Source organism: Protopterus annectens, chromosome 13.part0 (assembly GCF_019279795.1).
Source record: "Protopterus annectens isolate FY-2018-M chromosome 13.part0, PAN1.0, whole genome shotgun sequence".
Classification (NCBI taxonomy): domain Eukaryota; kingdom Metazoa; phylum Chordata; order Ceratodontiformes; family Protopteridae; genus Protopterus; species Protopterus annectens.
The window spans coordinates 715,694,082-715,719,914 of NC_056747.1; the positions used below are offsets into that span (position 1 = coordinate 715,694,082).

At 45.2% G+C, this 25,833-nt stretch overlaps 1 protein-coding gene across 1 annotated transcript in view; it reads left to right on the forward strand.

The window, feature by feature from the left end:
• Positions 1-25,833, forward strand: part of SUPT6H (SPT6 homolog, histone chaperone and transcription elongation factor) — a 2,620,423-nt gene that overhangs the window by 631,530 nt on the left and 1,963,060 nt on the right. Inside the window, exon 10 of the mRNA XM_044054882.1 lies at positions 14,052-14,194. Within this exon, the coding sequence (XP_043910817.1) occupies positions 14,052-14,194 (143 nt within the window). The remainder of the gene's footprint in view (positions 1-14,051; positions 14,195-25,833) is intronic.

Below are 25,833 nucleotides of genomic sequence, written 5' to 3' on the forward strand. Positions count from 1 at the left end.
ATTGAGCAGGACAATTCTCTCTCCTCACGAGTGGTCTCTAAACCAAACAGTAGCAGCTCAGGTTTTCAGGAGATTGCAACTCCACTAAACACCAAGTGCAAAGGTTCTTCTCCTTGATCCCACATCAGGGAGTACCAGCTATGGATGCTCTAGCACAACCTTGGCCAACAGGGCTACTTTATGCCTTTCCTCCGATTCCACTTTCCAAAGTCATTCAAAAGCTTCTCAATTGGGGTCCAATGATACTGATTGCCCCATACTGGCCTCGTATGGTTTCCTTACCTGAAGAAGTATATCCGTGGACTTTAGACCTAATTCGACCTCTTAATTCATCAGTCGGGACATCAGCATCAGTCCCTTCATCTTTGAAGTTGACAGCTTGTCAGAAGTCACACATTAGACCCGAAGTTGTTCACATTTTATCTCCACCACTAACAAATTGTACCTCAGTAAGTGGAAGAGGTTTGCTATCTGGGCTCAACTCAAGGGCTTAGACCCTATCACTGCTCCTATCCCAGAGGTTTTGAAATTCTTAACATCCCTGTTTAATCAAGGATCTTCTGTCTCTACTATTAAAGTCCAACTACATGGATCCTCCATTGATGAGCAGCAGACTATGCAAAACTTTCATTAAAGGTGCGGGCCTGTTAAGACCCCAGTTTTTCATCCTGATCTTGATTTTGAGTTAAAATATCTGTCTTGGAAAACTGCCTTCTTAGTTGCAATTACTTCTGCAAGAAGAGTTTCAGAGCTTCAAGCCCTTTCTATTAAACCACCGTACTTGATTTTCCACAAGGATAGAGTATCATTTAGGCCTAATCCATCCTTTGTCCCAAAGGTCTGTTCTAGTTTCTGTCTCCAACAATCTCTAGAGCTACCAGTTTTCTTCCCAAAATTCTCCAATGAAGCAGAATACACTCTCCATAAATTGGATGTTCACAGGCAATATTTAGACAGGACTCAGCAACTAAGTCAGACCAGTTGTTTGTGTCCTTCTCAGATAATAAATTGGGTCAAACCATCACAAAAGCTACTATCTCCAAATGGATCAGAGATTGCATAACTCAGGCTTATTCTTCTTAATAAGCAACTTACAACATCTATCAAAGCTCATTCTACCAGAGCTATGGCTACTTCTATAGCTTTTCATTCCAAGCTCACTTGGTCCAATCCGCACACTTTCATTTCCCACTACAAATTGGATTTGGCATCTAAAGGACGGGCATCATTTGGTTCCACGGTACTCAGGAGTGTTTTCCAGTGAGCCACCCAGGATTCAGGTGCTAGATAGGATCACATAACATCTTTTAGTTATGTACTCACCATAACTTCAGATGTTTGGGATCCATCTCCCTGCCTTGGAGATCAGAAGAGATTGAACGGTTTTGAGTTCTACTGTTTTATCTTGTTTCATCTGACGATGTTATATAAGCTGCATGTATGCGGACAAACTAGATCTGGGGACTGGTAGTGGTGCATCCTGGGATATAGTAAGCTCAGCCAATAAGATTTGGCATAACCCATCAGTCAGAATGTAGGCGAGATGGATCCCAAACATCTGAAGTTATGGTGAGTACATAACTAAAAGTTCCTGACTGGACATGGCCTTGTACGTCAGGCAGAGATCACCTCTGAGCAGGCGGTATGCTACTGAATAGAGCTGGAGTTTCTTTAGTCTGGCAGAATAAGACACATGTTGGAGACCCTTGATCCTCTTGGTGAGGTACTTTTGTGGTCTCTCCAGCTGTTGCAAATGCCGGGTGAGGTACATACCAAATGGTGCATTGTACTCAATCATGGGTCTGATGAGGGAGGTGTATAGGGGTACAATGACATCCTTGGATCTGGATGTGAATCCCTTCATGATAAGGTGTGCAAGGTAGAATGTTTTTCTAACCACTTTGGTAACGTGGGTGTCAAATGAGAGGTCGCTGTCAACTTGGGTCCCTAGGTCTCTGATTACTTTTTCCGTACTCAGTGGGTTGCTGTCTATGTGATAATTTGTGGGTACTTTGTTTTTCCCAAAGGGGATGAATATACATTTTTTGGCATTTAGTTTAAGGCCATGACTCCGGCACCAGTTGTCCATTTCTGAGAGGCCTTTTTGTAGGATGTATGTGTCCGCTGGTGTATCGACTATGGCACCTAGTTTGTAGTCATCTGCGAACTTTGTCAACCACAACCCTCCCATGTTTGCTTTAACATCTGAGAAATAAATGCCGAACAAGAGGGGCCCCAGGACAGATCCCTGTGGGACACCACTTGTGACTGGCTTTAAGTCTTTCATTGCTCCAGCAATTTTAACTTTATGGGTTCTGTCCTTTGGCCAGTTTGCAACCCATCTAGTGACATAAGGGTTTACATTTAAGCTGTTGAGCTTCTCTATGATGCCTGAGTGGGGTATTGTGTCGAAGGCCTTAGCCAAGTCCAGGTAGGCTGTATGGACTGCTTTGCCTTCATCAGTGGCTCTAGTGACTGTTTCGAAAAAGTCGACCAGATTCAAAAGGCAGGATCTGCCCTTTACAAAACCGAACTGGGTGGGGTCAAGTGTCTGTAGGTTCCCAATGTCTCTGTTTGAGTTCCATAATGATTTTTTCCATAGCTTTGCAGACCAGGCTGGTTAAGCTTATGGGGTGGTAGTTCCCAGGATCTGTAGAGGTACCCCCTTTGTGGAGTGGGACCACTGTTGCTGTACGCCAGTGTTCAGGTACATATCCTGTAGTAAGGCTAAGGTTAAATAGCATTTTTATGTGCGGGTTTAGCTCCTCTTGGAGTTCAAGTAGCACGCAACCCGGGATACCGTCAGGTCCCATTGATGCTGTGTTTTTAGCTTTGCTGAGGGCGGCTCTCACCTGGACATCTGAGATGACAGGGAGATTACTTTCAGCTGGGATAAGTATTTCTTCTTTTGGGGGTGAGGGAGGGGAGAAATTTTCACTGAACCTGTCATCCAGAATGTTGGCAATATCTGTGGGTTCAGTGTATTTTTTGTTGTTGTGAACTACCTCTGAGCATATCCGAGGGTTTCCGCTCAGGTTTCTAACATAGCTGAAGAAGGCTTTGTGGTTATCTTTAGTGTCCTTAGCGATTTTTCTCTCAAAGTTGGCCTTGGATGTTTTTATGAGAGAACGTAGTTTTCTGCTAGTGTTTATCAGAGATGTCTTCCCTTTATGGAATTTTGCTCTGTCGTGCAGTAGCTTCCTTCTTTTGTTATACAATTTGTTAATGGCTGAGGTCCACCAGACAGGATGCTTGCCTTTGGTGGAGAGGGACTTGGATTTATTTGGGATTGCATGATCCATGCATTCTTGGAGATGTCCATAGAAAGCATTTGTGAAGGATTCAGCATTGTGGGATGTGGTATCCACTAGCTCAGTGGGCTTAAAGGTTACCATCTCAGTCTTAAGAAGTGTGAAGTCTGCTTTTGAGAAGTTTTTCACTGTGGTCTTTTGTGCTGTGGGTGTAGGTGGGATATGTATATCCAGAGTGATTAGTTTGTGGTCAGATCTCACTAGTGAGGGGTATACCTCCGGTGTGGAGCATTTTGTCCCCATGTTTGTGATGATCAGGTCTAGTATATTATCTCCCATAGTGGGAGAGGGGAGTAGTTGTTCCAGTGCATTTGAATTTATGAATTCCAGGAACCTTTGGGCTAGGGTGTTAGGGCTAGAATAATGTACCCAGTCTATGTTAGGGTAGTTGAAGTCTCCCAGTATGATGGTATTTTGTGATACATTCATATCCTCCAGTGTCTTCAGGAAGGCTGATTGGGGTTCCTGAGATTGGGAGGGTGGTCTGTAACATGCTACCAGTTGTATAGCAGTTTTGCCTATGGTTAGTTGCACCTGTATGGTCTCCGATGCTTCATGTGTTGCTACTAACCTGGAGGTGTGGGTGTCCTTGATGAATATGGACACTCCCCCTCCCTTTGTGGTTCGGCCCGGGTTTTGGGGCCAAAAAGCATGATGTTATGTGATCCTATCTCGCCTACATTCTGTACTGATGGGCTCGGCTCCGACTCGGCACGCTATGCTATAGAGCAAAGCCTCTTATTGGCTGAGTTATTTTCTATCCCAGGATGCACCACCACTAATCCCCCAGATCTTGTTTGCCGCTTACAAGCTAGGACGTGGTCTCAAACTTGGCTGAGCTAAGTACTGTTTTCTTCAAAGTTTCCTGTCAGGAATTTTGTTATTCTTACCCAAAAAGCTGTTTTAACAGCTATTATTGTTGTACGAGTGTGTTTTGCTGCATTTGTTGTGGAAAATTGTGTTTGATTAAGGGAAAGGTTTCCCGTTTAAGTTAGAGGGGCCTTCCCCTATTCTTTAACTAGTGTCTTTTGTTTTTTTCAGGAGGTCATGTACCTGTTTAAGTTAGAGGGTCTTGGCCCTCCTTTTCAGTATTTTTTTCCTGATATTGTAGTGTATTGTCTCGTTAAAAAAAAAAAAAAAAGTTGGTTAAAATTTTTTGTATTGTGGTAAAATCTTCATTACTGAACAGATTCTGCTACTTTAACTTGTTTTTTTAGTGTCTGTTGTTAGTCAGTATGTCAAAAGAACATATACCCTCTGGGTTTAAAAAGTGCACGAGGTGCGGTTATAAAATGTCTATAACTGATGACCACTCCTCGTGCGTATATTGTTTAGGTGCCAAGCACCTACAGGAGTCCTGTAGCGTGTGTCATGCCTTTTCTTCTAGAGTCCTCCAAGAGAGGAAGAATAAATTAATATTGAAAGGGCTAATTAAACCCTCCTTCGAGGAGGCCCTATCTTCCTCTTCCTCTCCTACCAAGAAGAAAAAAGCGTCGGCTCCGACCAGTCCGTCTGAACCGACTGCTAAGAAACCTAGGCAGGCTTCTCCATCGGCTCCACGGACTTCGGAGCCGAGGGCAGAACGGTCTGCCTCGATGCCTCCAGTCTCGACTCCTCTGGTTTCGGAGCCGAGGACTGGGGCGTCGAGAGGCGGGTCACCTTCATCAGCTCCACTGATTTTGGAGCCGATGAGGGTTGCCAGCTCAGACTCTTCCCCTTCGGCGCTGAAGCCCTCCTCGGCACCGAGGGAAATTGTTTTGGGATCTCCCTCGGAACCGATATTGGTCGAGTCCATTCGGAGCCGGTCCCCCAGTCCTTTGGAGCCGATGGAAAAGTCGGTTCGGACCCGATCCGTCTCATCTAGATCCTCCAAGATGTCTGATTCGGACATCGACAGGGTGCTCCTAAGACTTTTCCAGTCTCCTGTGTTCCAAAAGTTAGTTTCGGCTCCAGCCCATTCGGCTTCGGAGCCGATGGTCCACCCTGTAGTTATGGTTCCTCCTCCAACAGCCTCGGCACCATTGGAGCCGGTGCTGGTGGAGCTGAGAGAGGTTTTCGGGTCGGGCCCGACCCTTACTCCAACCCCGGCTCTCGAGTCGGAGTTCGGTACGCGGACCTCCTCTGTCGGCCCCGGGGACGCCTGGGCTGATGTTTTCAGTCCCAAGCCTTCCTCTCAAAAGGCCGGCTGCGGGGGTACAGTCTACTGTTGTGGCCACGGAGGTGGGACCTTCCCAGGATTCTGGTGGTCCGGCCTTCAGGGCCATGAGGAGTGCTTTAGCCAAATCCTCTTTGGCTACCTCCACGGTCTCCCCAGCTCCTTCCCTGCATATGGAGACTGGGTCTTTGGCAGTCCCCCTGTCCTTAGACAGCGGAGCCCCGGGGCCTGAGGTCACCCCCACTGGGGGGTTCCCCCCCTCCTGGAGGTCCCTCTGTAGCTTCTTCAGAGGAACCTCCAAGGAAAAGATCGTGCAAGAGGAAGCACGTTGACTCCCCCGATGAGTCTCTCACGTCAGACACTGATCTTGATGATGCAGAGGGGTCCCCTAAGTCGTCCTCAGATGATGTCTCCTTTGCAGACATCCTGGAAGCCCTCAAACAACGAGGCGGCTGGCAATCCAAACCCCCTTCTGCTGACGAGTCGGTGTTCCTTAAGGCCTTCGGGGCTCACCCCTCAGCCTCCTGGGTGTCTCCGCCCTTCGAGCTCCTAGATTTGATCTGTCGAAGGGCGTGGGAACACCCAGACTCTGTGGAACCGGTGCCTGCTCGCCCAAATAAGTTCCTGTCAGCACCCCCAGAAAAGGAGTTTTTGATGAAAGGTGTGGCTGTAGATGCCTTGGTGGTGGCATCTGCTACCCAGCAAGATGTAGCAGAGGCTTCGACGTCCGTCCATCCTCCTAATAAGGAGTCTAGGAGCATGGATCGGTACGGTAAGCGCACCCTAAGTTCAGCAGCCTTTACTTTAAGGTCCCTGAACTATTTAACGCACTTCACCAGGTTTCAGAGGGATCTGATCAAGGAGCTTTCAGATACCCTCTTGGGTAACCTACCTGAGCAGCTGGCCCAGGCGTTTGGCTCTCAGTTGGCTACGCTGTCATCCATATCTAACTCGTCCATGAGGCTCATTTCTTATGCGGCCGAGGCGGTAGAGCGGGTACAGGTATTGCTCTCGGAGGCAAGCCTGACTCCGCCTGTGTCATTTTATGGAGGCCTTCAAGTCTTCCTTTGCCGACGCCTTTGATGGGTCCTCTTTGTTTGGACCCAAGGTAAAGGACACATTGACCCGCTGCAGCAAGAAGGTAAGACTTTGACTGCCGTAGGGGCACGATTTTCCACTCCCTTTCAGCCTTACCCCAAGGCTAAAAGAGGAGTGAAAATGTGGTTCCGTAGATCTCAGAGGTCTTATCTCTCACAGCAGGACGATCCCCCTTCTAGAGGCAGAGGAGGGGGAAATTCTTCTGGAAGACGCCGTCCCAGAGGCGGCAGAGGCCCCCGCAACACTGGAGACCGCGAGTCCTTTCGTGGCTCTCCAGCCTTTCACAGTCCCTGAGGGATTGCCCGACTGTGCAGCTCCGGAGCCAGTCGGGGGTCGTTTTTCGAGGCACCTAAAAGCCTGGGAAGGTATCACTCAGGACCAATGGGGGCTTCGAATTATCGCTGGAGGTTACGCCATCCCCTTTTCTCACTCCCCACCTCAGTCCAAAAAAATCTGGACCCGCCACCCAGTCAACGGGAAATTGCAGCCTTAGAAGTTTCAAAGCTGCTTCAAAAAGGAGTCATCCAACCAGTCCCCGTAGACCAGATCGGATTAGGGACTTACTCAAGATTCTTTTTGGTGCCAAAAAAGACCGGGGACTTGAGGCCCATTTTGGATCTCAGCATTCTAAATCGTTCAGTCAAAAAGTCCAAGTTCCGAATGGTCACCCTACAATCCATTCTCCCACTGCTGGAGAAAGATGTTTGGATGTACTCCATAGATCTCAAGGACGCTTATTACCATATCATGGTACATCAAGCGTCCAGGAGACATCTGCGCTTCAGCCTAGGAGACAGTCATTTTCAGTTCTGCGCGCTGCCCTTTGGTCTCACCACAGCCCCCCAGGGTGTTCACCAAATGTTTGGCGGTCGTGACTGCTCACCTAAGAAGTCTAGGATTCCAGGTGTTTCCGTATCTAGACGACTGGCTCCTAACTGCCACCTCCAAGCATCTACTATTGCGGAGCCTACAAGCCACAATATCACTGGGCACTTCCCTTGGAATCACCTTCAATTGGCCAAAGTCTGTGTTGCTGCCATCTCAACGCATAAGATTCATCGGAGTAGAGATAGACTCAAACCAATGCGGTCTATCTACCTACAGAAAGGATACAAACCATACAGGCTCAAGTTCGAGCCTTACTTCCCAGATCCAAAGCCCCAGCCAGAATGGTCCTACAGCTATTGGGATCTATGTCCGCCACGGTTCTTCTAGTTCCCCTAGCAAGGTTGCACATGAGAATTCTCCAGTGGCTTCTTTCAACACAGTGGTCCTTTCAGGATCTCCCTCTCAGTCACCTCATATGGATCACGGAAACCTGCAAACGGGACCTTCGCTGGTGGCTGGTGCCCTCCAATCTGGATCAGGGACAACCCTTTGTTCCACCTCCTCCTGCGGCCACTTTGACTACGGATGCCTCCCAGATGGGGTGGGGGGGGCATTCTCTGGGCAGGTCAGTCCAGGGCAAATGGCATTTGGAAGAGACCCTACTTCATATCAACATTCTAGAAATGAGGGCGGTGTTTTTGTCCCTACAAGCCCTTCACGATTACCTCCCTCAGGGCGTAATTGCCATTCACTCTGACATGTCATTAGTCTGGTACCTGAACAAGCAGGGAGGGACCAGATCCTACCCCCTTTGCAGAGAGGCCATGAGAGTTTGGGAATGGGCAGTATCGACCAAACGATTTCTAGTGGCGACTCATATCCCTGGCAAGTCCAATGTGATAGCCGACAGACTGAGCAGAACTATCCTCTCTCCACACAAGTGGTCTCTGAACATTACGGTTGCAAATCAGATTTTCAGCAAATGGGGAATTCCTTGTTGCGACCTCTTCGCAACCCCGCTGAATGCGTGCAAAAGTTCTTCTCCTCACTCCGGCTCGGGAGAGCCCTATGGACGACTAGCCCATCCGTGGCCCACCGGCTTGCTATATGCTTTTCCCCAGTTCCCTCCTTCCCAGAGTGATCCAAAAGGCGTCTCACTTGGGGAGCAAAATGATCTTAGTTGCTCCTTACTGGCCTCGTCAGGTATGGTTCCCCTATCTTCGGATATATGCACTGGACGGTCCATGGTTCCTGGATCAGATCCCAGACCTATTAGTTCATCAGTCGGGAATACTCCACCAGTCCCTCCACACCTTGAAATTAACAGCTTGGCTCCTCCTCTTCCGACTATAGTCAGGAATCATATCTTAGACCCGGAAGTTGTACACATCTTATCTTCGGCCCACAAGTCTGCCACTAAGAAATTGTATTCTAGCAAATGGAAGATATTTGCTATTTGGGCTCAACTCCGGGGTCTGGATCCCATCACTATTCCCGTATCAGAAGTCCTGAAATTTCTAACTTCCCTTTTCAATCAAGGTTCTTCAGTCTCTACCATCAAGGTTCAATTGGCAGCTATTTCCAATTTTCACGAGTCTATAAACCCACCTTTAGTGCGCAACAGATTGTGTAAGACCTTCACGAAAGGTGCTGCGCTTTACGACCTCCGATTTCTCATCCTGCTCCTCCATGGGATCTCGATGTGGTGTTACGTGCCTTAACTTCCTCCCCCTTCGAACCGGCAGCAACATGTGATTCAAAATTTCTATCGTGGAAAACTGCCTTTCTGGTTGAGATTACTTCTGCCAGAAGGGTTTCAGAGCTTCAAGCTTTGTCTGTAAAACCTCCGTACCTGGTTTTTCACAAAGATAGAGTATCTCTCAGGCCAAATCCATCCTTTGTCCCTAAGGTTTGTTCCAGTTTTTGCCTACAACAGTCATTAGAACTTCCAGTTTTCTTTCCAAAGTACTCAAACAAAGCGGAATACATATTCCACACATTAGATGTCCACAGGCAATTGCTTTTATCTAGATAGGACCAAACAAACAAGGAAAACAGATCAATTGTTTGTATCCTTTTCGGATAATAAATTGGGCAAAGCCGTCACAAAGGTCACTATTGCCAAATGGATCAGGGACTGTATTACTCAAGTTTATTCCTCTTCTAATAAAGAGCTTACGACCTCTGTCAAAGCTCATTCTACAAGAGCTATGGCTACTTCAATAGCATTCCATTCTAAGCTTGCCATTAGTGACATTTGTGCTGCGGCTACGTGGTCTTCCTCGCACACTTTCATTTCTCACTACAAATTGGATGTGGCATCTAGGGGGCGAGCTTCATTTGGTTCCACAGTGCTCAGGAGTGTTTTCCAGTGAGCCACCCAGGATTTAGGTGCTAGGGACGCTTTCCCATCAGTACAGAATGTAGGCGAGATAGGATCACATAATATCTTTCAGTTATGTACTTACCATAACTTTAGATGTTTGGGATCCATCTCACCTACATTCCCAATAACCCACCCTCCTTCCCCCTTCCTTGGAGATCAGAGGAGATCAGAAGGTCCGAATCCTGTTGTTTCATCTTGAAACATCTGGCAATGTTATATAAACAAGTTATGTATGTGTGCATGAATGCGGACAAACAAGATCTGGGGGATTAGTGGTGGTGCATCCTGGGATAGAAAATAGCTCAGCCAATAAGAGGCTTCGCTCTATAGCATAGCGTGCCGAGTCGGAGCCGAGGGATCGGCTCCGAGCCCATCAGTACAGAATGTAGGCGAGATGGATCCCAAACATCTAAAGTTATGGTAAGTACATAACTAAAAGATACGAGGTATAGCCTGGTAGCGCTGGGGTGCTCTCAGGAGCCTTGAACCAGGTTCCAGTTACTGCACAGACGTCGATGTTCTCCATACTGAGGAGTGCATCAAGTGCCTGCATCTTGAGATTTAGACTTCTGGCGTTGAGCAGCATTACCCTTAGTTTTTTTTCCATTTTTGTTTTCTAAGGAGGTGGGTTTGTCTTTTGAGCCTTGCCTAAAAAAGGCACTATGGGGGTGGCAAGAGCCTTAGCCAATATCTGGAAGCCCAGTGGTGATAGGTGCAAGCCGTCCCTTGCGAAGCAGCGTGGCTTGTCCAACATGTCATCCCAGGCAGACAGACATTGGATCCCCTTAGAATGACACCAGTACTTGAGCCAATTATTAAAGCAGATCATCTTGTCTTTGTATTGTGGCATCATTCTTGGTGAGGGCAAGATGCTGCTCAGGGTCAGGGTCATACCAGCCTGAGCTGCATAATCAGAGAGCTCCTCTATGTCTCTTTTCATGTAGTCCAGGGAGGTACGTCTCAGGTCATTCATGCCAGCATGGACAATGACGGAGTGATATTTGTACTTGCTTTGGAGTGACCTGAGTGCATGTGTTATGTGGCGGATCCTAGCTCCCGATAGGCAGCTCACCGTCACCCTCTCCTTGTTCAGCCTGGTAAGCGGGACATCAGTGTGTCTGACTATAGAGTCACCTATTACTAGTGTATCGGGCATGGTGTTTGGCTTTAAGGGTTGAATGTATTCACCTAGGAGGTTGTCTGCTGCTAATCTGGTGGTTTTAAGGTTAGTTAGTAGTTATTTATTTTGAAGGTAGGAACAGGAGAGAAAGAGAAGCTAGTTGGGAGATTGTTAGTTCTAGTTGATGGTGTGGGTTTATGGGGCGGGGGGTTGTGTTGTCTAGCTAGTGATAGTACGGTTTGTGTGAAGTGATTGTTGAAAGAGGTAGCAATATTTTCGGAGGAGTGAGTTAAGTTAGGAGTGGGTGTACTTACTTTACCTGGGTGGAGGATGGAGTTTGAGGACCAGAATTGTTTGGGGTTATGTAGGGAGGAGGTAAGGGCAGACGTAGTATTGTATTTTGTCCTGTTTTATAAGCTTTTTGGTTCTATTGCGTAGTTCTAGGAATTTTTGCCTAGTAGAGGAGGTTTTGGTTTTGCGCCAGTTATCCCATGCTTTATCCCCGTTTTTCATTTCAGACTTCGTGTTTTTTTGTAGCCATGTGGATAGCTGGGCTTTAGTTCGAGAACGTCTTATGGAATTGTGGTAATTAAGGATGCTTAGGAATGTTTTATTAAAGTAGTCAACTGCGTCATCTAGTTTGAGGTATTTTATTTGTTGCCAGTTACAGTCTTTTATGGATGAGCTGAATGAGAGAGGGTTGAAGTTAGTTTTTTTGCGTATTTGATGGTAGATGATGGGTTTTGCTTTATAAAGGTGTTTTTTTAGTAAGAATGTAGGGGAGTAATCACTGAGGCTGTCCGATAAGCAGCCTGCTATATATGACTGGGGGCTCTTATTGACTAGTATCCAATCAAGGGCAGTGTGTTTGTTGGAGTTATTTATCCTAGTAGGTGACTGGACTAGTTGGGTGAAGCCATGAAGATTTACATGATGTGTTGGGTGGTTGCTAGAGCAGGATTGCCAGTCAGTGTTGAAGTCTCCTAGAATTAAAGTTTCTTGGGGGTAGGTGGTGGGTAGCCCATCTGAGGAGGTTTTCAAGTGGAGGGATAGTGTGGCCAGGTGGGAAGTAGCAACCTAGTATGTTTAGGGTTTTATTTTGGTTTATTTTAATGTTGGCATATATTATTTCTTCCTTACCTATTTGGGGAGCTGCTAACTTTAAGATCTGGATGTCTAGATGCTGCTTAAATATTATAGGTATACCACCTCCTTTTTTGTTTAGTCGGTCTACTCTTAGTATATTGTAACCAGCAGGGAGGATTTGCTCATTAGTAATGTGTGGTTTTAACCATGTTTCTGTAAGGATCACTACATCAGGGGAGTAGAAGTCTATGGTGGCATGGAATTCATGCACCTTGTTGCATATACTTCTAATATTTAGGCTTATCAGATGGTGGTCAGTTGGCTTTCTATTGGCTGTGATACTTCTAATATTTAGGCTTATCAGATGGTGGTCAGTTGGCTTTCTATTGGCTGTGATTTGGGAGATGTGGTTTGTAGTTTGATTATGAGGGGAGGGGTTGGAGAGAGAGAGGGACCAGGATTAGGATGGATGTCTCCACTGAGTGCTAGGTTGGATATGGATGAGATTATTAGTTTTATCAATTTCTGTATATGCTTGCTTGTAAGGGAATTTTTTTATTGTGTTCTGTGGGCAATAGGTATGGTGGTAGGGTTATGTTAGGATGAGGGTTTGTTTTTAGTTTAGTTATTGTGGTCTGTAGTCTGTATAGAGGGTGTATTGGGAGGGTTGTTGACCTGATGAGAGAGTAGTAGAGTAGAGGTGGGATATGAGTGGTGGTGTGTGTGGTGGTACAGTGGTAGTGGTTGAGTGCAGGAATGGTGGAGGTTTGGTAAGATGTGATGTATGCAAGGAGTGTGCATGCAGTGACTATAGGTATGGTGTGCTTGTACATACTAGCTGAGTAGGAGGGATAGTAGTGAGAAGTTGTAGGAGGAAGTATAGGTGTGGTGATTTTATAGGTTGAAGGGTGGGAGGGGTTACTGTTTGTAATAAAGGTAGGACCACTGGGGGTGGGTGGGAATTGGGTGAAGGGAGGGGGCGCAGCGGGCAACAGATGAAGGAAGACTATCAGTAGGTTTATAGGTTATAATGTAAAGGGCTGGCTCTGATTAGGCTGCAGTTGTTCTTGTGGGGAGGGGGAGGATAATAATAGACCAGAAAAGTGGTGGATAGCAATAGTATGATGAAAAGGACTGGCCCTGATTTCACAGATGTGCAAGTCTACAGAAACAATAAGAAAATGCAGTAGTTACTTTGACTTGCTTGTTTTGCATACCTGTCTTATTGAAATAAAATAAGCCAATTTTACCAAGGAGTTATGTGGAAATTAGGAAGACAAGAATTTATAAGAGAAAAGGTTTAGTAGAAGTAGAGAAACAGCAGAACATACAAATAGTACAGTATCTAAAGACAGATTGCAGTTAGAACTACAGAATGGGGTGGCAGCTAATGTTCTGAAACGATAAGAAAATCAGTAGGTACTTTAGACTTACTTGTTTTGCATACCTTTTTTTTTGAAATAAAATAAACACTTGTAACCAAGAGTATGTGGGATTTAGAAAGAACACAAGTTATAGGAGAAAGGGTTTAATAATACTAGAAAAACAGCAGGGCTTTCAAATAGTTGGAACAGCTTGCAAAAGGAGACTGCTGTTAGGAAATAGAGTATGGGAAGGCGCAAACTAACGTCTGTGATGGAGTGCTTTACTTAAAAATAGAAATTAAACAAGGGCTAGCAATTAATTTTGTCTGGAGGATAAAACATACTTTTTGTATATTTTGAAAATAACACTAATTCCAACGTTGCTGAGTACTGTTAAAGAGCACTGCAGGCCAATAGATCGAACTTGGCTTGGTGGGGGATCCAGAGAAAGTAGAATTAAAAGAAGTTTTTGTATATTTTGAAAATAACACTCATTCCAAGGTTGCCTGGTTCTGGTAAAGAGCACTGCAGGCCAATAGATCGAATTGGCTTGGTGGGGATCCAGGGAAAGTAGAATTAAAAGGAGAAGCTTAAGTATGAGCACTCCATCCAAAGAGACAAGCAGCTACACCAAGAGGATTTTAAAATGGCTCTTGTAGCTTAAGAAAGCTATGTTAACTATTTTCTCCTTCTCCAAATCTAGTGGACTCAGCTGAGGCACCGTAAATTGAACCTGACTCGTTTGTTCCAGAAGATGCAGGCATACCAGTATGAACAGATCTCTGCTGATCCAGATAAACCTCTTGCTGATGGAATCCGACCACTTGATATTACAGATATGGAGCGGTATTATTTGAAGCCTTTAATTATATATGATAGCATTATGTTAATATGAATTTGTAGTATAAAGTTTTGTTCACTCTTAGGTATTTTTTTTGTGTTATCAAAATTTAAAACTAGTCTGAATTTAGACAGAAGTCTTCAACTACTTTGACCATGCTTTATTGATTTAAAGTAAGCTGTTAAAGCATATAGATTAACTTGCTGCAAAAAGAGCTTATAAAAAGTTTATACAGATATTTACCATGGAAGGCTTTGTCTTCCATTATCCAACTTTGAAGTTTGTTGCAAATGTCCGTACATGTGTTCTAGTTCTTTTGTGTCTCTGTTTTTATGTTGGTGAACTGAGCTTGCTGGAGTCTCTCTTGTTTTTGCTACAATTATTTTACTTACGCCTGTAGTACACGTTCATAAACTTTATTACTTCAGTGGTGTAATTGCATATCGCTACTGATGCTGTGTTCATCTCCTTGCATTGCCCAGTGTTTGCTCCTGTAACTTCCTGTAGTTAGTTATTCTCTCTGTATTGCCTTATGGTGTGGGCTGTGGCTGAATAGGCACCAGCCCAAGTCTACTTGCTCGGTTATCACAGAGATGAAAATGAAGCAATTATAAAGATGTTCTTTGCATTTCACTGTTGCACAACTGTATTTTGGAATTCCTACCTGCAGAAGCCTGATGGCTGGCCTGGATACCAGAGCTTTCAGGTTCCCTCTTCAGGCCTGGTTAATAATGTCCCCCACTTGATGTCAAGATATTAGCAGTATAAGGAGGCCTTGGCCAGTAACACCTTCAGGTCTTTGTTGTGCCGTTTGATGAGCATCTACAGCAAGCCAGTTGTATTGTCAGGCGGTTTAGTCAGCATGAAGGCAGATAGTACACATCAGTACATCATTGGGAAATCATAACTACTAAGCACTACTTTTGCAGTATATACCTTTGTGGATGTTAAGTATTGATGTAAGTTATTGAATAAAGTAGTACAGGAAACAAGTACTACACAGGAATTTCCACAGTATGGACCCAGAGCAGAATGTCTCCAGTTGTTGTCATTGTGCTCATTTTAAATATTGGAGTATCAAACTTAGTGGTACCCTTAGAGTACCTTACCTCAAAATCCTGTAGTTGGTCTAAGCCAAGAGTGGGCAATTAATTTTCCCAAGGGTCTACATGAGAAACTGAGACTGTTTTGGAGGTTTGGACCAGTAGGCTGAACTGAATTCTGTTCCACATTAATTTTTATCTCCTATAAAAGCAGTATATTGCATGGTTTTGATTAGCTGCCACTGGTTGGTGTTACACACACACACACACACACACACACACACACACACACACACACACACACACACACACACACACACACACTCACTCACATTCTCACTCTGTCACCCTCTCACACACTCTCTCTCAAACACAAACTCTCTCTTTCACTTTCACACACACGCACACACACTCTCTCTCACACATACACGCTCCCTCTCTCACACACGCACACACTCCCTCTCTCACACACGCACACACTCCCTCTCTCACACACGCACACACTCTCTCACACACACACACGCACATGCTCATGCACTCTCTCACGCACATTCTCATGCACACACTCACTCTCTCACGCGCACTCACTCTCTCACGCGCACTCACTCTCACGCACTCACTCTCATGCACATTCACTCATGCACACTCTCACGCACATTCACTCATGCACACTCTCTCACGCACATTCTCATGCACTCTCTCTTACGTACATTCTCATGCACACTCTCTCACGCACACTTTCTCTCATGCACACTTTCTCTCACGCACACTTTCTCTCTCGCGCACACTTTCTCTCTCGCGCACACTTTCTCTCGCGCGCACACTTTCTCTCGCGCGCACACTTTCTCTCGCGCGCACACTTTCTCTCGCGCACACACTCTCGCACACACATGCACATGCTCATGCACTCTCTCACGCACATTCTCATGCACACACTCACGCATACACTCTCTCTCACGCACACTCTCGCACACACTCTCACACACACGCACATGCACTCTCTCACGCACATTCTCATGCACACACTCACGCACTCTCACTCTCTCATGCACACTCACTCTCTCACGCACACTCTCTCTCACGCACTCTCTCTCATGCACACTCACTCTCTCACGCACACTCTCTATCTCACGCACACTCACTCTCTCACGCACACTCTCTCTCACTCTCACGCACACTCACTCTCTCACGCACTCTCACGCACACACTCTCACGCACACACTCTCACGCACACACTCTCACGCACACTCTCTCACGCACACTCTCTCACGCACACTCTCACGCACACTCTCACGCACACTCTCACGCACTCTCTCACGCACTCTCTCTCACGCACACTCTCTCTCACGCACACTCTCTCACGCACTCTCTCTCTCACGCACACTCTCTCTCTCACGCACACTCTCTCTCTCTCACGCACACCCTCTGTCGCGCGCGCGCACACACACTCTCTCTCTCTGTCTCACACAAGCACACTCACACATACACACCTACTTCTGGAGATGTGATTTTGTGCAACAGCAAAGAACAGCTAAATTCTCTTCAGAAACAACAAACGTTAAATTCTACACAGTAGGAAATATGCACGATGCATGTACAGACACAAAGGATGAAAGATGCACAACGCATGTACAGATGCAACAGCTGGTTATGATAATTCTGGGTGGTTTGTCTGACTTTCTTATGGGCTGGTCAGGGACAGCCAAATAGCTGGATGTGACCTGGGGGCCATACAATGCCTAGGTGTGGTCTAAGCCCACCATGGCATCTGCCAATTCATATTCAGATTTCCCCCTTGAAAAGGGAAAAGAAGAACCTAAAAGTGAGTTTTGCTCAGGAGACTGATGCCACAGCATTAGAGTTGGAGAGCACCCCCTAGATGTCCTTTCATTTCACTGTTGCAGTATTCATTACATTAGGGATCCCGTGCCAAGGTCTGCCTGGTGTCCAGCCAGTATATCAGAGCGTTTAGGTTGCTTTAAGGTATGCCATATGTTATACAGTGCTCCTTTCATAACGTTGAACATAAAGCTGATGCCCAGATGTACCATTCTCAGAACTTCTTTGCTGTCAGTCTGAACACCCATTCTGTTGCTGATTTAATAAGCCGTTCCAGAGAAGAGCTTCATTAGGGTGTTTTTTTTTTAATATACTTATCTTTTTTTTATTGTTGCTTATGGAGTTTCATGTCATCCAATAAGGTAAATGCCAGTGTGGGAGACAGATTCCACTTATACAGCCACAAACAGTATATGTCCTGCCTTGGAGCTTCGTCCTGTTCCATCTGTTGTACCTGAAAACCTTCATATTAGACTCTCTTCTTTGGCACTGTATCTTGAAAACCAGCGTCTTAAGCTTGTGAAAGACATGATGGAGGGAACATCCTGCTCCGAGGGCAACAGTCAGTGAAGGAGGAGGCCAAGAATCCTAGGCCTGAATCTTCTGCTGTTCAGCCTCTGCTGGACATCTCTCTCAAGGGGAGTGAATGCCTGGAGGTTCGCCCGGCTTTACTGTTGGATTCCTGTGCCGTGACCAAGTTGAAGGCATGTAGGGATCAGACTTTAAGCATGTCCAATGAGGTTGAAGATGTCTGTTTTGGCCCTTCTGGGGGAACCACGGCTGATTAATATTTGAAATAACACCTTTGCCCCTCTGAGATAGAGGATTACCTACTACCATGATTGAATGCCGTCCTGGGTCAGAGCCTTCCATATTTTATAAGGGGGATGTCCCTTTGAAGAAAAAGCAAAAGACTAAACATCTCCCAGACACTCCCCCATCTGTGGAATAGACTCCCCCTCCATGCCAAGTAGAAGTAACTCTGTCCCTTTTCAAGTGCAACCTGGGTAACTGTATGGAAAATAGAAACTACACCCCTGGGGTTCCACCCGGGTCCCTGCTGGACAGGGGCTTTGGGTACTGACTTGTCTAAACATGAGCTAAACTCTTGGCTAGACGTATAAGGGCTTCAGGGCCAATAGCCTAATAACTTCCTATGATCCTGTGCTCCTAAGGATCCACAAAGTGTATGGCAGTCCTTCACTCAGGGCTTGTTTAGTGCTTTGATGGCATTGAAATCTCTTCAAGGAGTTTCTGTTCCAATCCCTTTGTTTCTTTTCTACCCTAAAAAGACCCAGGGAACAAGATTCCTCTGGGGATCTGGAATCAGATGAGAAATCTTTTGTTTTCTCTTCTCAGATTCTGTCTCCTTTGTATTATGGATCAGAGTAAGAGGAATCTACCAGTCCTGATACTCCCTTTGAAGAGAATTCTTTTGGAGATGCAGTCTCCAGGCTGGAGTTCTTTAAATGGGATTGTACTCCGGTTTCTGAGGTACTTAAAAGATGTTATTAGTTGCTGCAGATGGATTCTCCTAAACCTTCTGTTGTTACTCCTGTTTTGGCTGCCATGTTGGAAACATTTTGTTTTAAGAGTTCAGACTGTCAGCCCGCTGCTCACAAGAAACCTAATGGATTCTATATAGTGGCTGAGGACTGTAAGTTTTTTTATAAGTATCCTTCTGCTGACTCCTCCGTAGTGTCTGTAGCTTCTGACAAGCCCTCACATTTGCTTCCTTCTCCCAAGTTACTACCCTCTGATAAATATAGCAGGACCATGGAAAAGCTAGATGAGAAGGTTTACACCTCTGCTACCATAGGTTTTAAAGTGTTAATTATCAGACCTATATGTCCAGTTATTTGTTGGCTCTTCCATCCTAGGCCTATCAGCTTATTTCTGATCTTCCAGACTCTGATGGTGTAAAAGTTCTGCCCTTTCCCTGTTAGAGGCTTTCACCTAGGTGGCTCATCATTCCATCAAGTGTAGTTATGATGCAGTAGATGCTTCTGCTGCATTTGGATCAGTGATTAGGAGGTAGTCTTGGCTTTGTCTTCAATCTTTGCCTGATGATATTAAGCCCAGGTTGATGGATGCCCATCTTGATAATTCACATTTGTTCGGTGAAGCTGCTGCTGCACTGTTTGTGCTTTCAGGATAAGGGCAGTGCTTTACAGGACCTTAAACATGTTAGTTTTTCTGAAATTTAGGTACAGGAGAGACAACCTGAATAAGCCACGCTTTGTTCACAGGCAAGCTCACCCTTCTGCTAAAGGTAAAAATGGTGCAAGCGGGCTCCTCCTGCTAAGGCTACTCAGACTTCAGTGATTCAGAAGTCTCCTTTTCCAGGTAAACTAGGTGTGGTCTATCTTATTCTTCCCAACCGCTTTCCTCTTTCTCTTTGCCCCTCCCCCATCTATCTGTCTTCCTGTTGGCTGTAGATTACTCAGGTTTCCCACGTCCTGTCCATTATTCACTTGGGGTATTTCACGGTTTGGAAATCCCTCCCCTTTTTATGGATGTTCCAAAGCCCACTCAGGAACAACTCTCTCTTTTCCAGAGGTGCTTCAGGACCTTTCAACTCAAGGTACTATATAAAAGGTGTCTGTGTTACAAAGGGGGAGGGGATTTTACTCCAGGATGTTTCTAGTGTCTAGAAAAGAGTGTACTTGGAGACTGTAGACCTCTCTCATCTAGGCTCTTTTCTTGAAGGTTCCCTCCTTTCGAATGTTGTCCCTTCAGACTTTGCTCCCTTTCCTGTTTCCTCAGGCTTGTATGGTGTCTGTGGATCTCAAGGATGCTTATCTCCATATCTCAATCCATCCCTTTTCAGAATGTTTTTAGATTTCTGTGTTGCTTTCTGGTATTTTCAGTACTCTTCTTTGCCCTTGGCCTTTCTACTGCCGCAAGAGTATTCACCAAATTCTTCACTCTTGTGATTGCTTTTTGCAGGATTCAGGGAATCCAAGTATTTCCTTATTTGGTCATCTTGTTCCAGGCATCCTCTTCAGAGATCCTGTTACACAGTCTTCATTTTGCCATTTCCCCTTCTGTAAAGCCTGGGGTTCACAACAAACTTCAAAAAGTCTTTTCTGTCTCCTTCTCAAGACCATGTTTTTCTGGGGTGCAGGATCCAGATGGTGACTATGCTGGGACTTATGCCTCCTCCCAAGGCTTTGACACTCATTTCCTTCTTTCAAACTCTTGCTCCTGTGGGCTCTCTTACAACCAGGAATTTTCGGGGAGCATGGCCTTCCACCATCCTTATGCTCCCTTTGGCAAAATCCAGATGAGAAAGTTTTAGTGGTTTCTGAAGTCATTTTGTCTTCAACATGCGCATCCCCTAGAATTTGTAGTTCCTCTTGCACCTTGTCTCAAGAATGAACTTCATTGATAGATCTACAAGTTGTCTCTAAATGCAGGGCTTCCTTTCATTCCCCTCTTCCCCTTCAGGAGCTATTCACAGACACTTCAAATGGGGGATGGGGAGCAGCTTTTAGCTCCCTAAAGGTGCAGGGATTGTAGTAGCCTCTTCAAAAGAAAGACCACATCAGTGTCAAAGAGATGAGAGTTCTGCTGACGCTTCATGCTTTTCATCCTCTTCTCCCCAGGACTTCTCATGGACTTTGCAGACAATACTACAGTGATGTGGTATATAAACAAATAAGGGGGGACAAGATTGTATCTTTTCTGGTTGGCACTCCTAGTGTGGGATCTAGCTATCCAGTATCAAGTGGCACTTTATTTTCCCTCAGGTCAAAACATTGTGGCAAACATTGTGACCATCACTTTTGAAATCCCACCCCTTCAATTATTTAAATTTATTGGCCATCCTACAGTATTTCATAGTACCAAAATACAAAAGTAACTACCCCTTTCAGTCCATCTTGCTGTTTTTTAAAAAGTAACTCTCCTCCACTAAACCTTATTTTAAACAGGTAAAACTAAACCCACTACTTTCTTATCTAATCTAACTACTAGTGCACACTGCAGAAATTTTCATTCTTTTCTTACCTACCTTTTAATACTAGCACTTTCCCAAACTTCTAACTACCTAAAAGACTGATCTACTTTACTTGACTTTCTCATTTCTCTATCTGCTAAACCTAGCACTTGCTCCTACTTTGCTCTTGATACTATTGCACTCTTATGGGATAGCACCCCAAAAAAAACCCCAAACCCCCCACCTCGTCACCCACATCCCTCTTTTAACTTTTTTAAAGTTTTTTTTGTAGTGTCCTTTCTAGCATGTCGAGGATCAGCTCTAGTGTCCTCTCCTGCTGACTATTCTCTGAAATATAATTGTGGTTGCCCCCTGGGCACACAACTCCTCTATTCCTCCCCACAACAAAACTCCATACCGAGATGTCTCTAACTAACCACCAACTGGGCTCTGAGGCTGAGCAACAGCTAGCTGGACCAGAGCTGGAGGGGGGAGGAGACTCACACACACACCACCATCCCAGTCTCACATAGTACCATCAAACAAGCATACACACAAAGACATACAAAAGACATCACAAAAAAACACATAAAAAAAACAAAGCTGACTAGCGTACACCAACTCAAACACCCAACCACACCAAAGCAGACACCCAAACACCCACCACACAGACACACAGCAACAGCCACACACAGACACACCCCTCAAACAGTCACACAACACACAGGTCACTAGTCCAACACAACTCCAGCACACACAGCCTGACGACCCAGACACAGGACACACTGACGCCCACTTCATGAACTGGCAGTAAGGAGAAAGTCACAACTGCCAGGTCCACGCAATCAAAGTCACACCGTCTCAAACAATTGTACAAATAAAGGTTTCTAGCTGTTGTCCACATCGTAAACTCACCTGTTGTGCACGCCAGGTACATCTAAACGAGAAGAGACTGAGAGGAAAAGAGGACATATAGGCAGGCTACTATGACCTGTGCTGCCAGCAGGTACATGAAAAGATTCACCAAAGAATGATGTGATTATACTCTTCACCAATTAAAATGATTAAATAAATGACATGAGATGATCAAATGGGGGAAAAGCGATTCAATGTTCGAAATTGCCTGCTCTGTCATGTTGACCTGGGATGGGGGTGATCTGCTTGGCCCTAAACTTCTGTCATTTTCTGGGACTGCTAGCCCTCTACTCCCAAGTTACAATTCATGGCAAAGGCAAAACCAACCCAAATAGTGCTCAATGCCAGAAGGAATAACTAAAAAATGCATGCACTCGTTGCACGAAAAGTATGGAGTGGCTCATGCTGCATGCAACCTCCCCCTTTTGTTAAGTGTGGAGAACACCTCGATGTCTGTGTATGCTTAGAATGCATGCGCAGTGAGAGCACCCTGTGTGCCATGAACCGAGGGTTTTACCATGTTCATCAAAGACACCCAAATGTCCGCCCCAAAGAAAGGAGACCATATCAGTAGGGATCCAGGGGCATCAGACTGACACACTGGTGCTCTGAAGATTGTGCATCATCCACCATCCAATTAACATCCTCAGACACCAAGATGGCAAGAAACACCTGAGGGGAGGCCAGGTCACCAGCCAAACACCACACACTCACGGCTTTTTCCACCCTAATAAGGGGACAAAAAGGGGATAAAACACAAACACCCTAATACTTCACCCCAAAAATACCAAAATGCCATAACCTCACAGCACAAAAGCATTCTAGCCACAAAGCAAAACAACTGATAAAATATACTCACACAAAATAAAACAATCAAATGGACAACTCACAACCTTAGAAAACAGACTTGATCACATCATCCAGCCCCATGGTCGCACAAACTTGGACACCCATAAAGAACCCAGACCACAAACCCCCACAAACTAACAAGATCCAACCCCTCTACCCATTAAAAGCCCAATCCCCAGACCAAAATAAAGAATCTCAAAAACAAATACTCAAGCCTAGTGTCATCCGCACCTTCCTTCTTCATGGATAAACAGCAAAAACAGTGAAAAAGCTGAATCATTTCCACCAAACTCTGCAATACTGAGGAGAACTCGACACACTGGAAACAAAAGCCAAGCAAACAAAAGGCAAAGAACAAAAAAGAAACAACAAGCGGAAAACTCTACACAGCAAAGTAAAACAAACTCTGTATAACACAAGCAAAATTCTAAAGTAAAGATTAAGGCTTTCTCAATAAAAAAGATAAGAAAAATTGATCAAAAAAAAAAACTAAGAGAAAAAAAGCAATATAAAGAGTATAAAAAGCCAATTTTAGAAAAAAATGCTCACACTAAGACAAAAGTGCCATGAAAGGCCTAGATTTTAGCTATAGAGAAAACAAGGGAGGAGACTCCATTTCATGCAAAATACTGTGAGTTCAAAGAATTGTAAGATTACTGATCCTACAGACATTGCCAACATAATGGCACCAACCTTAATGAGAACGGAACCCCCCCAAAATAAGTCATTAATTACATCCATGACCCCAGAACTGATCCATCAGAAACTCCAAGTGACTCTACCTCTGTTTAGCCAAACACAGCATCCAGTAGACCTGCTGTCCACGGCATGTGGCTCCTCCAATGGAGTACAAAGAATTAAAACCCAACTGCAACTGTGGTCCCACTTCCACAAGTTACCTTCTGATACGCACTCCAGGGAGAGCGGCCTGCAACTTCTTACCACCTTCTCACAAAGCGCCCAGAGGCACTCAATGGATTAAATTCAGGCAAATTTTGGCCTAGGAGTGAGTTTGATCCAGCCTGCTGTTCCATCATAATGATCATGCCTTCTAAACTTGGTTGACTTTTTCAAACAGTCACAAAGCCATTGGATGAGACTTTGCAGGCAGATAGCCCCTTAAGCGCCCGCCTGAGACCTTCGATACAAGTGTACCCCATAGGTATCATTGAAAAGGCAGTCTCTTCAGTTAACCCCTACCTCACTGCATACCCATCACAACAATGGTTGACTCACCCATCAATAACAGTTGCAACTCACAGCAAACAGTAACCCATGTCAAACAAGTGTTCACAAAACTGGCTGAGAGGGTCTCACCAGTCGCATCTATGTGCTGGCAAGTACTCAGATGAAAAGCCTGTCACAAAAATAGTACCACAGGGCTCAGTGGCACATAGAAAAATGTTCTCACAAGCATAGGACAAGTATAAGCAAGACAGGAAAGGATATATGGTGACACAGCCATGGCAGAGACCTGCAAACCAAACGCCATAGTCATAGATGTCAAAAAACAGGTTAGTATCTGACAGAAGAATCTCACAGAAACGACCTGAGGATCCAGGTATCAAGTAGGGGGTTCTAGTTCAAAAATAGGTGGCAAATCAGTTGAGGAAAAAACAAGGTAGTTAGACCCCCTGTAAATGGAGGATACAGTACGATGTCAGAAGAAGTAGATATCACTAAAGGATTCAGTTGGAGGTAGGGTACTCAGATCTCTGTCCTACACTGACCATAAAGGGAAGAAAGGTGCAATTGCCCTAGATAGGATGAAGCATCAGAGGAACACAAGGTTAACAGGTCATAGCCTTCCTCTATACAAAGCCCGTATCTATGCAATGCAGCTGGATTCGCCAGCAAAGGTTCCAGCTCAACCCGACAAACAGCAGTCAAAGAGGTGACAATGTGTCTAAATCTGGTGATAAGAGGTTCATTTGCAGAATATATATGCTGCCCAAAACCAAAGAATCGAGCCAGAGCCACAAGGGGCGTTGTTTAATAGAAACTTGTTCTCAACATACCCTGCTAATGGAGAGATGTGATAGCCAGAATAAGCTTCCTCTCAAACATGCTGGAGAAGGGAGAGCCACAAGGCGTGAGCGGGAGCAGCATACTCAAGCACTTGATATGACGCGCTGGGAGAGATGATGGAGTCACCCAGAGATACCCAGGATCCTGGGTGAAAAATCCCTCAATGGAGAACCTATGAACCTTAAATCAGTCCCTCAAATGGATGCATCACAGGGATGTGTTTCTGGACATTGTCAGTGGGGTATTCCTCAAATAGATCTTTTTGCCTCCCCTCTGAACAGGGAGCTTGCTTTATTTTGTGCCAGAGTCCCAGGTCCTCTGATTTGGAAGGTCGGCCCCTATCTTTTTCTTGCAAGGCAATGTTTCTTTACACTTTTCTTCCGCTTCCTCTCATTCCAAAAGTCCTGTTCAGAATTCAACAGGATGATTCCAGAATCTTGTTGGTGACTCCCTTTTGGCCAAGACAACATTGGTCCCCTCTTCTGCATGTAGCCAAGGGCAGTCATCACAAGTTACCTCACAGGGTGGACCTACTCTCACAAGACGAGGGATCTCTCATCCATCCTCACTTGTCCACTCGTCAACTGACACTGTGGCTGATAAGATTTTGATTCCACGTGTACACCTTTTTTCGGAGGACTTGCTTAGGGTCCTGCAGGATGCCAGAAAACCCAAATAGTAGGAAATTCTACTTATCCAAATGGAAGAGGGTTTCTTTTTTATGTCTTTCTTGTAACCTGAATCCACTTTCTGTGAATGGTTCCTTTGGTTCTCTTATCTGTGTCAGTTGCTCAGTGTTGGGTTGGCTTTTTCTGTTAAGGCCCAGTTATCAGTTGTTTCTGCCTGTCTGCCTTTATCTTCTCCTTTAGCATTTGGATTTGAAGCTAAATAATTCCTTAAAGGTGTTCTTCATATTAGGCCCCTGAGGAAGCCTGTTCCTCCTTCTCCTTAGGATCTTAATTTTGGAAAAAACTGACTTGTGGTTCTTTTGAGCCTGCAGCTTCAGTTTCTTTGTAACACTGCTGCTGGA